This window comes from Melanotaenia boesemani, chromosome 22, assembly GCF_017639745.1.
Source record: "Melanotaenia boesemani isolate fMelBoe1 chromosome 22, fMelBoe1.pri, whole genome shotgun sequence".
Classification (NCBI taxonomy): Eukaryota; Metazoa; Chordata; class Actinopteri; order Atheriniformes; family Melanotaeniidae; genus Melanotaenia; species Melanotaenia boesemani.
Genome location: NC_055703.1, coordinates 16,246,190 through 16,261,584, shown reverse-complemented (window position 1 = coordinate 16,261,584; position 15,395 = coordinate 16,246,190). Strand labels below are relative to the sequence as shown.

At 38.4% G+C, this 15,395-nt stretch overlaps 1 protein-coding gene across 7 annotated transcripts in view; it reads left to right on the top strand.

Annotated features, from left to right (window-relative positions):
- Positions 1 to 15,395, top strand: part of utrn (utrophin) — a 177,903-nt gene that overhangs the window by 94,942 nt on the left and 67,566 nt on the right. For 6 of the 7 annotated variants that reach the window (XM_041976219.1, XM_041976217.1, XM_041976218.1 and 3 more), the window contains 2 exons: positions 6,583 to 6,755; positions 9,998 to 10,154. In XM_041976219.1, the coding sequence (XP_041832153.1) occupies positions 6,583 to 6,755; positions 9,998 to 10,154 (330 nt within the window). Of the gene's footprint in view, positions 1 to 1,709; positions 2,992 to 6,582; positions 6,756 to 9,997; positions 10,155 to 15,395 lie in introns of those variants that run through there. The other variant, XM_041976223.1, reaches the window with a different exon arrangement.

Below are 15,395 nucleotides of genomic sequence, written 5' to 3'. Positions count from 1 at the left end.
ACATACATGGACTAAAATTCCTCCAAGATGATGAACAGAACCGATCAGTTGTCACTGAAAATTGTTTAGTTGCATCAGATAATAAAAGCACATCTATTTTTCATTCAGATACATAATAGAAATCATTTTCATTTTTGAAGAAATTTAGTGTTATCAATTTAATTTTATTGATTAATTTAGTTTTATTTCTCTACTTTTAGGACTTGAAAATTGGATGTTTCTGTCGTAATCATACAGAAAATGTAAAAAGGAAAGGGTTTGCAAACTTCAAACATCCCTTCCTGTCCTTGTGGAGTGTTGCGGTCTCTGATCACTCCGTCAACTTTTTTTCCTTTGCTTTGGGGATTGGACATGTTACCCCTGCAATGAATCTAATCCGCTTAGTGATGAAGCCCAATATTAACCCTCACATCCCTTACCCTGAGCTGCAAATGAGTGTGTTTGCATTTTTGATACATTTTTTTTTTTTTTTTTTTAAATGACACTCATGGAGTTGCTTGCACAAAATTAAAACACCTGAACTCGTTTTATTTATTTATTTATTTAGGTCAAAATTAACAAGCACAATGTGTTACTTATGTTCAAAAATCTTAACTTCACTCATTCTTGAATTAGTTTTGCTTGTCAAATGTGTCAATTTGTGATGGTTAATTTTACTAGGTACCCTGGAAGACCCCTCAAACAAGATTTATTTGTCGGTATTCATCAAAAATGCTTAAAAACGGCCTGGAGTATGTAAATATTTTTAATTAGCTAAGCTCACTTCAAAGTATTTGTCTTATAAATATGCAAGATTGCATTGTTTTTTTCTTTTTTTTCCTCACTTGACAGCCATCTGTCTGGATGTCTTTGATGCACACCACATGTCTTCCCTGCTGTTCAAAATGCCAACACACACATACACACTGCAGTTAGCTTCCACACACAGCTCCAGTATATGGAATCAAATTTAATGCTTGCTCTTCTTGTCATAGCCCTGAGGACCACAGCTGGTACTCGGGTCTTTTTACAGCATTTTTATTCCTTGTGATTTGGTTGAATTGGAGAATTTGGTGTGTGATTATTGCAATTTTTCCTTCAGGCCGATTATGTTCATAATGTGGGATCTGAGCTGTAATGGGCGTTTGTAGTTTAGTTGTTTTAAAAGTTGAGACTAGAATACAAAAATATGTTTATATAAAACTGCATGATTGGGGCTTTTGAATCAGAATAAATCTGCTCTATGTTACCACGCAGACACCTCTCCATTAAAATCACATCAATTTCTTTTGTCATTTTCTTGAGCAAAACATCCACATTTTCACTTTTTCTTGGCTCTTCAGGTTGAAATTACCTCCCACTATTTCTGCTGTTGACATCTTTCTGTTAACCCTTCAGCAATCCTCAGTTCCACTACTCATATATGCCATTCCTCTTACTTATGGTAATCCTTTTCATACTGTAGTACTTCATACTTTTTCTTATACTGAAGTAATTCTGGTTATTCAACTGCTTACTTGCCCACACTTTTCTGTCAAACTCTTCCCCCCTCTGCCATGTTCTCAGCCCGTGCAGGCCTCAGGAAGTGGGTGTGTAATGTGCTGAATTGGTTTAGGGGAGAGAGAGGTAGAGGAAGGAGGGGAAAGGGAGGATACTGATTAAAATAATAAACAGCTGTGTGATAGAGTGGGGTTAGTGGCCAGCAAGAACAAGAGCAACAGAGGAGAGGAATGGGGTACCAGCTTGGAAGTTTACAAGACCCTTTTAAGGATTAAAAAGTCTAGCCAGAAAGGTAACTTTTGAAGGAAGTTTCCTCATCCGGTGGGGGATGAGAAGACAAATCAACTGTTTCTACTTCAGCTTTTCAACAGTCAGCGAGATAATCGGCACAACTTGGACTCAAAGAGGCCAGCAAGTCGGGACCGTGACACTGAGCCTTGAGGCAGCTCTCTGTGAACATGTGGCTCCAACAAAAAGAAGAAGGCATTCTTTGACTAAGTGGCCCAGTCATGGGAGTGATTAGAAAGGTGTGATAGAGCGAGACCAGATTGGGACTTGAGACCTGAGGGGCGGCTAGGGAGACAGACACTGAGGTGGCTCTTTGAGGCTGTGTTACCTATGCTGAGGGGAGCGAGTGGGCAAACCATGTGCCTCTTTGTGCCGCCGTCTTTCTTCTTGAAGGGTGTGGGGTTGTGCAGCTGGCAGGGATAGAGCGCTTTTTATCTGAGTAATTGAGAACAACCGCCTTGTCTCTGCCCTGGGTTGGACTGCTGGACACTGTGTAAACAGCTTCCTTGATGCCTAGAAAGGAAGTGGAGGAAGGGAAGCATAGCAGTGTTGTGAAGGAGAGAGGTAGACTTAAGGTTTACATCAACTTACTCTTCTCTCAAGACACAAGCCTTAATCTCCACTCTGCACACCTCCACCCAAGATTTCCTGGATTTCTCTTCCAGTTTCAGTGCCTCTTTTCTGGCCAGAGGAGCTCAACTGTCAGCCTGCAGCTGGGACTTCGTCGATTCAGTGACACCAATTGTCACTAAGTCCCAGTCCCACTATGACTGCAGGGTAACCGTGACCCTCACCGCTGAGCACGGCTGCCTGTTGGAGGAGGATGCTACGATCATGTGGTGGGATCAGGCGAGCACACACACTGGCACGCGTACACAGCCGCTGCCGAGGGGTGTGTAAAGTGTGTAAATCGCCTTTTGTGGGACTGCAACCTGGATTTGACCCCTTTGAGTTTGGACTTTTTACAAGCGCTAGGCCTCTCCTTTGTGAGATCAAAGATTGTTCGAGCTCTGGATTTACTAATGATCTGACCTCTGTGGAAGGTGTACATTTTCACCGTAACCACTGGAGGACTCACCTAGCTGTCCTAAGCCTTCATCGGCTTTCGAGCTGAATTACAATAAAGATGTAGATACTGGAGGGAGTGGGAGGAACTGCAGGACACACTCCACAATGATTGGCTTGAATTTCAACTTGCAGGAGCTGCTAAGAACGTTTGAACAGGTATAAATTTACAGCTCATCTTAAGTGGCATTTTTGTGTCTCACTTGAGCTTACAGTTAAACTAAATCAAGCTCAAATGCGGCAGAGTATGAGGACCGCCAACTTTCACTCTCCCTGAGTTTGTTAAATTGGACATACTGTAATGTAAGTCAGCTTTATGAAGTCTGAGCAGTTATTATCGGACTCATTTATATGAAATAAATGGTTCTGGACAGCTTTACCAGAGCTACCATGCTGAGAGAGAATTACTGATTGAATGAGACCCACAGCCTTGGTATTAGCATAATTTCTCAAAGCAGACCTTTACATTAATTTGTTTTATGAAGGATAAAGTCGAACATAGGTTATTACAGGGAGAGTCGTTGTTTGTCACTATAAAATGACCATTTGAGGGAATTATCATTAATATGCCAGTGGCATGTTTGAGTGCATTTTGATTCAGCCATGGCTTAGTTCATGTAGTTGCGGTTTAATTTCCAGGAAGAGAGAGAGAGGAAGAAAAAAAAAAAAAAACTATTTCCAGGAAGAGGCTAACCATGGTCACTCTCTGTTCTCCAGCATCCCATAACTAGCTAAATTCTGTCACTCAGCACACTGGCTGTGATTTATAAAGCCTTTCAAACCTTTCTACTACGTTTTTTAATCTGTTATATGTACCCATATTTTATCTGTTTACCAACATATCACATGCTTTGTGCATCTGTAAACATGTTTTCACTCCTTAACTTAATTATCTCGACATTAGTTTTAAATGATTTCTTGCTTGAGTTTTTTTGTGTGTGTTGGTGAAATTCAAGATCATTCACATTTTAGTCAGTAATTTATAATCAGCCATGAACATGAAATGGAAGTAAACAGAGGCTAGTTGTTGCTGGCATGATGACCTGTGGCACACAGTCTTTTCTCTGCATGTTATTGTATGTGGAGAAAGTAAATGATCTGTCTTTACTTTTAATCACGCCAGGAAGCACATTAACAAACATAAGCCACTGCCTCCAAACAGTCATTCACCGGGTGAAATGAAATTAAAAGGCTGCTTTGTAAATGAATATGTGTGCCTCTGTATTCCCCTTACAATATGTGCTTTCTGACTTGTATGAAGGCATTAGTGTATATATGTATATAAAGTCCACTTTATGTGTAAGTTGATGTGCAAAATGAAAAGTAAAGGGAAGCACTTGGGTGATGACTTGAAACACAATCAGCTGGCTCTGTAGCACAGCCTTTCACTCTTGGTGTATCTTTCCAGCTTTCTTTCTCTGTGTCTTATTCACTTTCTCTCCTATTTGACCTTTAAGAAGCAGTGATTTTATGGGTGATTATCTTTACAGATCAGAGTGGAGGGATTTGCTTCAGTCTTTGTTAAATGTCTATTGGCATTCAGTAAATTGCAGCCCACTGCCACAGATGTCTGTGTGTTAGTGTTTTGTGTGTATCGTGGTCACAAGAAAACACTTAAGCGTACAGGAGCTCTGATCTGTCAAAACGATAGATCATGTCATGTATGTCGTTTGTGTCTGCCTTGGTTTTTTCTGTAGTTTGTGTTCTCTTGTATTTTGCGCTTTTGCAATGCATTAATGCTGCTTCTTATGATGCACACATAGCAAATAACTTTTTGCCCCCAAAACGGTGCACATCAGTCAGCCACAACATTAGAAGACCTAAAAGACCAAAGTGGTTGATTTAGGGGTTGCAGGGTGGGAGGAGTCTGGATGCATCAGTGCTTGGGCCCTTTGGAATGTTTCATTAACTGTCTTGAAACAGTTTCTGCAGAGAGGCTTGGTGGGTTCTGCATTTCCAGATAACATTTACACAAATGCAAGAACCACATTTTGATCATAAAATATGGATGTGTGTCACACCACCTGTTTGTTTGTAGATGCTGTTTTGAAGTCTGGATTTAATGGTTTAGCTTTTGCTATCTTGAGCTTTTGCAGCCAGAATTGATATGCACGAAGGGATCTAAGTGTGAACCCCATGACACTACCATGCACTACCACTGGGTAACTTGTCTATCTCTGAGTGAACCCACCAGGACAATATAGTTGTAATTCAATCATAATGTGTGAGTTAAGGCTCTTATGCCAAACTAAAATGAAAAAATAAAAAAAACAGCAGCAACAAAAGGCTTCTTATTCTGCTTGTGTCTCTGGAAAAGATGGCACATAAACAAACTGTAATGTCAAGCTCCCAAATCTTCTGCATGAAATACCCTTTCATAAGGGGAAATAACTTTGCTGGCATTTCAGTTTAAACTAACATCAGATTTTTTTTCTAATTTTATACTTTTATTAAAAAACAAAGTAAACTTCATGCTCCAAAAAGATCATTAACATCACATCATCATATAGTTGCATCCTGGTCACCTCCCTTTGGAGGTCTTTTAAACTCACCCAAAGAGAGACCTGGAAGGATTAGCTATCACTTCTGAATTGGGAATGCCTCAGTATTCCCCAGGAGAATGATGAGGGCTATGTGTTTCCCTCTTTAACTGGTTGCCTCTGTGATCTGATCTCAGAAAAATGGAATAACTGGGTGGATTAACATATAAATTACATATGTTGAAATGGGTGGAAAAAAAAAACTGAACAAAAAAAAAATAGCTATTTAATAACAAGATTTAAACTTTTTTACAGATATAGTTATAGTAGGTAGGATTATATTAATCTAATACAGTACATGGTGTTGAAGATGGGTTATGTCACAGACAGTCTCTGGAATTATGTTCATGTTTCTATACTGTGGTGTGATGAGAGTGTAGGCCTCAATGCTATTCTATCAACACTAATTTTGTCCCAGTTGCAAATCCATCTTAGTGCTCCAGGCTCTGTAACTCCCATCTGTATCATATTGGAGTCTTTATCTTCAGTTGAAATAGGTTGAACTGAGGGGAGTCCCAGATGAGACAGCGAGAGAAAAGAATATGGAGCAGTTTCACACATCTAAAAATAAAACATTTGACAGGATCCTCTGCTTGCGTCAGCCTCCCTTGTGGCTCAACCCTCTCGAAAAAACACCCTCACACACCCTTTGAGATGAGGTTGTGTAATATAGCTGCTGTGTTTAGTATGCTCACACCCACAAGCACATGGAAAAATCACACCTTGTCACAATATTGAATGTAGTAGTCTCTTGTAGTCCCACAGATACAAACACGCAATATTTCCAATGGAAATGTTATACTTCATCCCAGTATAAAACAAGCAACACATGCTTTGGTGTAGCCCTCATTTTACCTCATGTAGCTTCAGTATGGAGGCGGATTTTGCTCAGAAACTTACGTCTGGTTGGGCTGAGATTCCAAACTCTGTAAAAAGGGAAAAGTTCAAGACTTTTAGTCAAAGTAACCTAAGGACACTCAATGAAAATTTAAACTTCTCAGTCCTCGACAGATGTGTGCAGTGTGCCATGAACTCACACAAGATTAATCTGTGCAACAAACTCCAACGTTATATTCTTTGACAGCCTAGGCAACTGTAACATCCAATTTTGGATATAATGAACTAATTTTCCTGCTGTCCTTGGCTGCACATGTACTAAAACCCTTTAAATTTTTCTGATGAAGCAAATCCTCTTTCTCTGTATTTGTAGGACATCCAGGCTGAGATTGATGCCCACAATGACATCTATAAGAGTGTGGACGCGAACAAGTCGAAGATGGTCAAAGCACTGGGCAGTTCGGAGGAAGCCGTGCACCTCCAGCACAGACTGGATGACATGAACCAGCGCTGGAGCGACCTGAAGGCCAAGTCAGCAAACATCCGGTTAGTTATTTTGTCCTTTAGCCAGTGTTTTTGGTCATTCATTTTAGACTGCAGTTTCTTTCTCTTTTGCTCTTGCTGTTCTTACATTTTGGCTGTATTGTGACATTGATCCTGCTCTTTGCTTTTTATGTCAGTAAATTGCATTGCACAAGTTTTCAAAAAAAAAAAGAAGAAAGAAACAGAGAATCTTAACAGCAGCATGTAGTGCTCTAAATATTGGATATTTTTCTGACATATAAAAGTTGCTGTTATGGTTGTGTGATGGTTTGGTATGCAGGTAAAAATATGTGTGAAGAAAATAACAGTTACAAGGTTTTATTTCCAGGGGGAACAAGCTTTTTGCTTCCCTATTGCTGTTGTCGATGGTGTCATTGTGTCTAGAAACAAATTTATGATTAACAATAAGCTCCAGCTTCTCTGTTGCCCTGTAGAGATTTAACCTGAAGTTACATTATATAAAAAAAAAACCCCATAGCTGGATGCTTGAATGGAAAATTTCTTTGCACAAATCAAACACCCCTGTGAAACATAAATATCAAATAAAATTGGATGTCAGGCTTCTAACTCAGTACTAACACTAAAGAAGACATTCATATCAGAACTGATTATAAGATGGAATAAATTTAAATTTGTGGAGATGCATCTTGTATGTAAAAAAGTGTTTCCATTACACTTTTGCAATATACTTCCATATCGTCATGTCTGAAAAACCACCTCATAAGAGCGTAAAAACTTTTTAGCAATATTTGAGTTTTTTTTTTTCTAAATTTAGGTGTTTCCATTACCAGTTTTTTATTGTGATATTTAGGTTTTGTGCAATTTTAGGGGTAATAGCAATGCACCTAATGGAAAAACTTGCAAATCACAATTGCACTTTGTCAAAATTTTATAAATATTGCTTTTATTCAGCGAAAAACTGTAATGTAAACGCAGCTAATGAATATCTATAACTAGTGCAAAGTCTTTAGACCCAGGAATGAATGCCAACTGTGACTTTTCACGCATGCAATTGTGAGGTGGTGTTTTTCTTCAACGTTACAGATTATATTTTGCAATAAGAATAAACTTCTCTGTGCAACAATACTCAACTTTGACCTGCATTGGTTAAAATGCCGGGTAAAAACGGAAAAGCCTAAATATTCTCTCATCAGTAGACAAATTCAAAAGGCCATCCATTGTTTTAGTGTATTGGAAGCAGGAATGTCAGTAAAGCAGTCTGCCCTTATTTATGAATTAATATATTAAATCTGCTGCCCACGGCTGCTTTATAGCAGATAAAAATTTCTCTCCTTTGGTTCATTTTAATGAATGTGCAGCATCCAATTTGAGAAGTGCTGCACCAGAGCACAGGGCTATTACACGCAGTGCCCGTTGTGTTTACCTTGATTACATTACATGAAAACAACACCAGGCTGCAAGTATAACTGCACACATCTCTATACACATCAGGCTGCTGGGCTTAAACTGCCACAGACTGATTTGCTGTAGCTCATTAATCCTGTGCATAACAGATTTATTTCCTGCTTTTTATAAGAAAATCTGCTGCTTGTGATTTAATGTTTAAAGCTTTAAAATGCATTTTTAATGAAACAACACATATATGGTTGAAACACCACATATATCAGGTATGATGTGACTATAACATTTAATTGGATGAAATCTGGTTAAAGCCTTATTAGATTGATGAAATCATATCAAACTATCATATTATTTTCTTTCGTCATTTATCTAAATGCCTACATTTGCCTCTGTCTGCAGAACTGTGTTTACATAATCACATTGCCCAAGCCTGTATTCCCTCTAGCAACATCACCATTTCCCACAGAAGAAATTGATTGGTGTTTCATCGCATTAAAATCTATGGTATGACTGATTTAGCTCAGGTGGCTTTTTATTGTACTAGTGAGCATACATAAAGGAAACAGTGAACTTGACCCCCTAACTATATCTTAGTGTTTGTTGTTGCGATTGTGCAATACAAATCAATCACAAGATTTCACTGAATCCAGTCTAAAAGAAGCCAGAGTCTGTGTTAAAGGTCAGATTTTCAGCAAAAACACATCACACATTTCCAGAGTTAAGCTCAAACCAAGGTCACTACACTCTCTTATCAATACTCTATTCTTCACTCAAATCATGGAGCATTTTACTTGTTATGTCACTGCTTGTAGCTCATGAAAAGACAGCCTTGTCTTATTCATACTGAAACATACTTGAGTATCTTAGATTCACTGAAAACATGAACATACAATATTCTCTCAAATCTGCACAGCAGTTCCTGTGTCCTCTATGGAGCACAGGGATGAAATACTGCTCCTAAAAGGATCAGAGAGCCAGCTCAGTGGCACATAAACTTCTGAGGACACAAATACCGTGTCAGCCACAACCTTGGCATAAATAAAGGAGATTGGTGATATGCAGAAGTGTTGACAGTGAAGAAAGTCGAGGTAAAAGTGGAGATGACATGGCCAGATGGAGATGTTCAAAAACCATTGCGGGAAGGTAGGGTAGAGGAAAGCAGCACAGCCTCATGGCAAAGCTAGACTGGCATTGGGGAAAGGTTAGAGGGTCTAAAGATGAATCAGGGCAAATTAAATAAAACCACTGACAGATGTTTTGCAATGAAAATGGTTTAAAGTTTTGAAAAATCAGACTGAGTAAAGGTGAATCAGTACAAACATAATGAGCTAGATGTGTTGCACAGAAAGATGAGCGAGGGAAAAAAATGAACTGCATGTGTAGGAGGTGGGATATTGTGTGATTATTATACAACCAATTTTACTCTAATTGCAGTACATGTGTAATTAAGGCTAGCTTGATGAGTAGGAATAGGAGGCACAGTGTTCAGGTACATTAGTCCTTTGGTGAGGAGGAAAACAAAATTGCTTTTCAACACGTATTGCTTGCTACCACCCAGAATTAGCAGCCAAACATGTTCTCTTCCACATATAACATTGAGAAGCCATTGTTGATTTGGTTAGCAGCTATAAGAATTTTACAAACTTTGCCTAAGTTTAAAGCACCAGCTTTCACTATGTGCCAATTCTATTGATCAAACTACAGTACAGATATCCAATCATAGATATCTGCATTAAATTGATAGTTTATTAATTAGCAAAACTGAATGAGAGTAAGATAATGTGTGCATGTGAAAGTATAAAAGGTGATACAGATGTTCAAATTAGATAGCTATACAGTAATATCGAAGTGGATAAATTGAAGTCAGTTACTCATGTTGGCAGAGCCCATCTGGAGGCGAGTGCAGAGCGTTGGTCCCGTCTTCTGGGCCTCCTTGAGGAGCTGTGGAGGTGGATCTGCATGAAGGATGAGGAGCTGGCCAAGCAGATGCCCATTGGAGGAGATGTGCCCACCTTGCTGCAGCAGCAGAACCATTGCACGGTGCGTATAGATGGCTGCAGGCAATGTTCCTGCAGCACTTGTGTAAGAGCCATCTGCCCTCATCTCTCATTCTTAAAGTGTCTAAAAAGATTAGTTTGTTTTTTTTAAGCAATTTGGTTTTCTTTAAGTATTTTACTTTTGTAGATGTTTTAGCAATTTTTAACCATAATCTCAACATTGTACAGTAATAAAAACGACTGTTGACTCAGTTAAGTTTCTCTATCTTTCATATTATTATTATTGTTATTTTTCTTGGTTTATGAAATTTTGTGGGAGTTTTTGTACATATGCAGTATCCCCATTTATCCAAGCTAAGCAAAAACCCCTAAGTGGGTTTGCTTACTGGATGACTGAGTATGCTTCATCAAACAAAACTCCTGTCATTTTCACAAGTTTTTATTTTTAATGAGCACAAATCTTTTGGGATTCATCTAATATTGAGTTTTTAAAGCCATTACTGACCGCCCAAAAGAAAAGCAGTGGAATCTAAGAGGGAAATCCTTCATGGTTAAGTAGAAGTGCTTGTTTTTGCCTCAACAGGCACAAATTGCATGTGACAGAAGGTAAACACAGAAATTAGCTGCCTGATGTGGCCAAGAAGGTTGTTGCCATGCTGAAGACTTAACGGGACCTAAGTGAAATCCCTCTGATGTTATCAGGCATAGGACTGGCGAGAGCTAAATCAACATTACATTTACACTTTTTTTTAAATTTAATAATAAATTACTTTTTTATTATTTGAATTATTATTACACAGCTATAAATCATTTATTCTTATAGTTTATCGTTTGATAACTTAGATGTTTTGACCCATTCCCACCTTTAAAAGCCATGCTGTATTCCCCACTGTATTATGTATTGTAGGCACTAGATATTGTGGAGTGCCATTGCTTTTAGATAAATTACTCACCCAATGTTGGCGGTTTACAGCCAGTCTGTTATTCACCACTGTTGACATCAAAATGCATCTCTCAGCACACTGTTCATCCCTCTATGATTTTGTTCCTCTAAACACCTTGAGAATAAAGATATTTATATGGATCAACTGACACACTTTGGGATGCATGAACTTAAGCAGTACATAACAAATGCAATGACCAAAGGAAGGAGTCTTTATGCAGATGCTTTTCATATTTTTTAAAGTTGAGTATACACTTTTAAAATTCTACCAACCAGACGAGCATTAAAACATTTGATAATATTCTAATTTCCTTTTAATTAGTATTAAATACAAAGTGACTTAAAAGTCTACCATATTCAGATTTTAGACTTTTTCCTTCCAACCGTGCTAATAAAAGAATTTGTATTTCAGATCTGAATTTGAATGGAGAGAACTGAAACTGAACTACAAAAATTAATTAGGGAAACAAATGTTTCAAATACAAAAGTTTCAACTTTACTACAATAATAAAAAAAATCAATATCAAATATGGTAATCTGGATTCAATTTTTTTAAAGCAATTATTCAAACAGGCGTGTTCAGGTTCAAATTGAACAATTCATATTTAAATATAAATAATTCAGATTCGCTCCCCAGTAGCACAAAGTTTATCCCATAAAAGTCTCCACACAAGTTAAAAAAGAGATCTTGATTTATAAAGATCAAATACAATATACTTCAGGGGATGGAACAGGAGTGGAAATGAAGATGGGTGAATTAAAGAAAAACTGCAGATGTAGAAAATCCCTAAGAGATAAAAGCAATTCTAAAGATCATCTCAAGCCAAAAAATTAAGAGCAAATGAATTGACATCAGATCAATGCTCTTGATGCATTCTCATTTGAAAAGGAAAGTATCAAGAAAGACAGATAACTGATCTCCCACAGAGATGGAGTCTGTTCTTCCAGCAGCAGACAATCAATATTTTCGCTGCTGTAATGCATGCTAAGTTAAATCTCCTAATGATTCAATTACAAGTCATTATCCAGAAGCAGAATGGATCACTCAAAACACACTTCAGGATTGTGGCTATATCTGTATTTATGCTATATGGTAACTAGAGCAAGGTCAGACCATGTGAATATAGTTCATACCAATTAAACTAAGTCCAGTTTATGAGAGGAGATGCACTCCGTGTGTACATTTGTATGTGGCAAGAATGTGATATTCTGCTTTATGGGTTAGGGTTACTTTAGATAACTTTATACAACAAACCATAGTCCAGCCCAATAAACACTGGTCCTTGTAAGTGTGAGATAACATTGAGTCCCATTTATTGCCTTTTCCCAAAGCATCTGCAGATCAGAGCTTTGTTATATAAAGAATAGGTCAGAAAACACCCACTAGCCATAAAATGCAATCTTCTTGCATCTCCACTTTCACCTTCCTTTTCTTATTACCTTTTTTCATCTTGTTTATCATGTTTTCTTTCATTCTTTCTTGGTCTCTTCTTCATTTTTCGTCCTTTTTCGATATGCCCATCCTTTCTCTTTACCTCTTGTTTCATCCCCTCTTTGCGTTCATCTCATCTTCAGCTTTGAGAATGCTGAAACTGGACATAATGAAATGGTGAAGTTGAAAGCGAAGCATCTTTTTTCATTTTGTCCGCTTTAGTTTTTCCTCACTCCCCTCTTGTCTGTATGCCTAGTAGATTGGCCTTGAGGTCTTGCTGACCCTGAGAAGGATGAAGAGGGCTGTGCCGAACAAAAAAGCTCTGGCTTTGAACAAGTCATGCTCTATTACTTGCTTACACTGACAGGCACACTTCCAAGCCCACTGTGCTCCAAATACACACAGTCATTCAGCAATACACCCACTCTTGTATCAGAAGGGGGGGTATGCATAAATGTATGGAAATCACTATCAGTGAGGTAAGGAAGGCTTATAGAGGCTAAGTGATCTTTTCTTCTTTTTTATTTTGGGAGGCTTGGAGGGATAAAAGAAAAAGGCTAAGCCACTTAGCCCAGCGGAGAGCAACGGATATTGGTGTTATTAAAGAATCAGAGGAGGGAAAAATCTGAGTGCAGCAGCCTGGGCAGAGAGAGGAGTGACAGACAGGGAGCAGCAAACTAGAGCACAATTAGATGAAAAGATGATGGGAAGTGATTTAGATGTGAGAAAAGAGGTTAATTGAGGTGTGCATTTTCCCCCCTTTTATTTATTTTCAACCTATTTAGTTTCAGAGACAGCTGATGCAATCAAGTCTGCCATTATCTGGGCAACATGTGGACATGGCATAAAAAAAATGAAAGAGGGAGGGAGCGGAGATATTGTCTCACAGCAGGGGCTTCTTGCTGTGTGGGGCATTGATCTGTGCCTGTGTTTTTCTCTACAGAAATGGCCATAATAGCATTTATTAATTGCACATTCAATTATCCAGTAAAAGGCCTTTGTCAGCAGCTGATTAAACTAATCAGTCTCTTATATTAAGTTAATAGCTTATAGATCAGGCAGTGAGAAAGGCTTGTGGGCATTTTTAACGACTCCTATCCTTCAGCAACAGTTGGCTGCTTGTCCATGTTATTAGAAGAGTCTGTTCTGGTTCTTTCTAAAGCTCCTTCAAATGTCTAAGTGAATAAAAGCAATAATAAATATGTTATTCACTTGAAAACCTGGCTTGTTTTCTTTGTACTTTTAATGTCTTTTATTAGCATATAATTGCACTTTTGGAAGGAAAAAGTCTAAAATCTGCTGCAGATTCATCCAGATCTCTGCGCTCATATGATTGGTTGGAATTTGGACCTAAATCCAGAGATCTTACAGGAGACTGATTAAAGTGATTAAAGTTCTCTGCTGGTCTTTTGAAAAACAAGAATCTTTATCAAACTTACAGTTGTCTCTGTGGCTAGATTTTAATTGTTTTTTTTTTTGTCAGTTTCATTTGCACTTTCAGTTTGGCATTGTGGTTCTTATCTCATGACGGTCTATAGTCCTACAGGCTATTCAACCAAATCATAGTGTTTCTATGTATGTAAATAGGGCACTTCTGCAGTATGAAATGCTGCATAATTTAAGCTTCATTTATTTATTTATTACTCCAGTGACTCACGATTTTGTGAAATATTTTCCCCAGACTCTGGTTTTTATCAGCTCAGCTTTTCTTTTGGTTTGGGGGATTCAACACTTTGCTGTTTTGGTTGTTTTTCCAACTTGTTCATCTCCTACTGCAGAGAGATGAAGCTCCACAAACGATTAGGTGGTGAATGGACTGGAGCATTTAGTATCTAAAGAGGAAAAATAGATCTCTTTGGAGTCAAGAAACCAAATAAAAAAAAAAAAAAGAAGGGGGCTTTGAGGAGAATGGAAAATATAACTGCCCAGTGGTCAGCATTACATTATGATAACATTATGACCACCTGCTTGATGGTGAGGAGTGCCCTAACCAGTCTAAAGGAGTCTTGGGAGTGTCTGCTACTGAGATGTTGGCAATAGATCCTTTCCACTCTGTGGGTTGTGGGGTTTGGTGTAAATAGTTTGGGCTTATTTCCCACAGATGGCATCAGATCATGAGTTTGGAGGCTGAGCATGACACTTGCACTCTGTCATGTTAGCAAAGAAGAGTCCACTGGCAGGAAGACCAGCCAGGAGTTTTGATGTTATGGCCAGTTGGTGTATACTCATCATTATAACTCCTTCTTTGGTTTTTGTAGAGCAGTCATAGGTTTATTTTTTATTTTTTTTGTCACCACCTCAGGCATTTTACAATCTATAGGGACCTAAATTATTTAAAATGGTCCATCCTGGAAGCTGTAGCCCAGGAGAGTATGTTAAAGAATTTTTTTTCAAATCCCTATCCCCATCATTTTCAGCTGTTTTAAGATAGCAGGGGATGTTAGGCACAAAGGAGCAATTACATTTTCAGGCTGAATCACTCTGAAGCTCCTCATGCAACTGTACATAGTTGTAAAATCTAATTTGGCTCAGACAACAGAAGTTCAAACATTTGCCTCAGCTAAAAATACTTAGCCCTATTAATTTTTATGTGCTGAGAACAACAAGAATTCACGAGTGTCTTAATTTCTTTGGAAGTGAGTGATCCCCTGTTGTGAAGCCTCCTTAAATTTGTGTCATTTTCTGCTGTGGTCTTGAAAGAAGTTTATTGTGGGTCGTCTTTTCTGGAGGAAGGTGTGGGGGTACAGTGATATTGTGTGGATGTTCAGATAGCAGGGTTTTGAGAGCAGGAAGAGCGATGTTTGGCAGAGCTCTGAAAGTAGCTGTGTTGTGATGTTATCTTATTGGCTCCACAGCACAGGGCACGTAACGATAAGAGTTTGCGGCGCTGCAGCAGCCACACACCACTC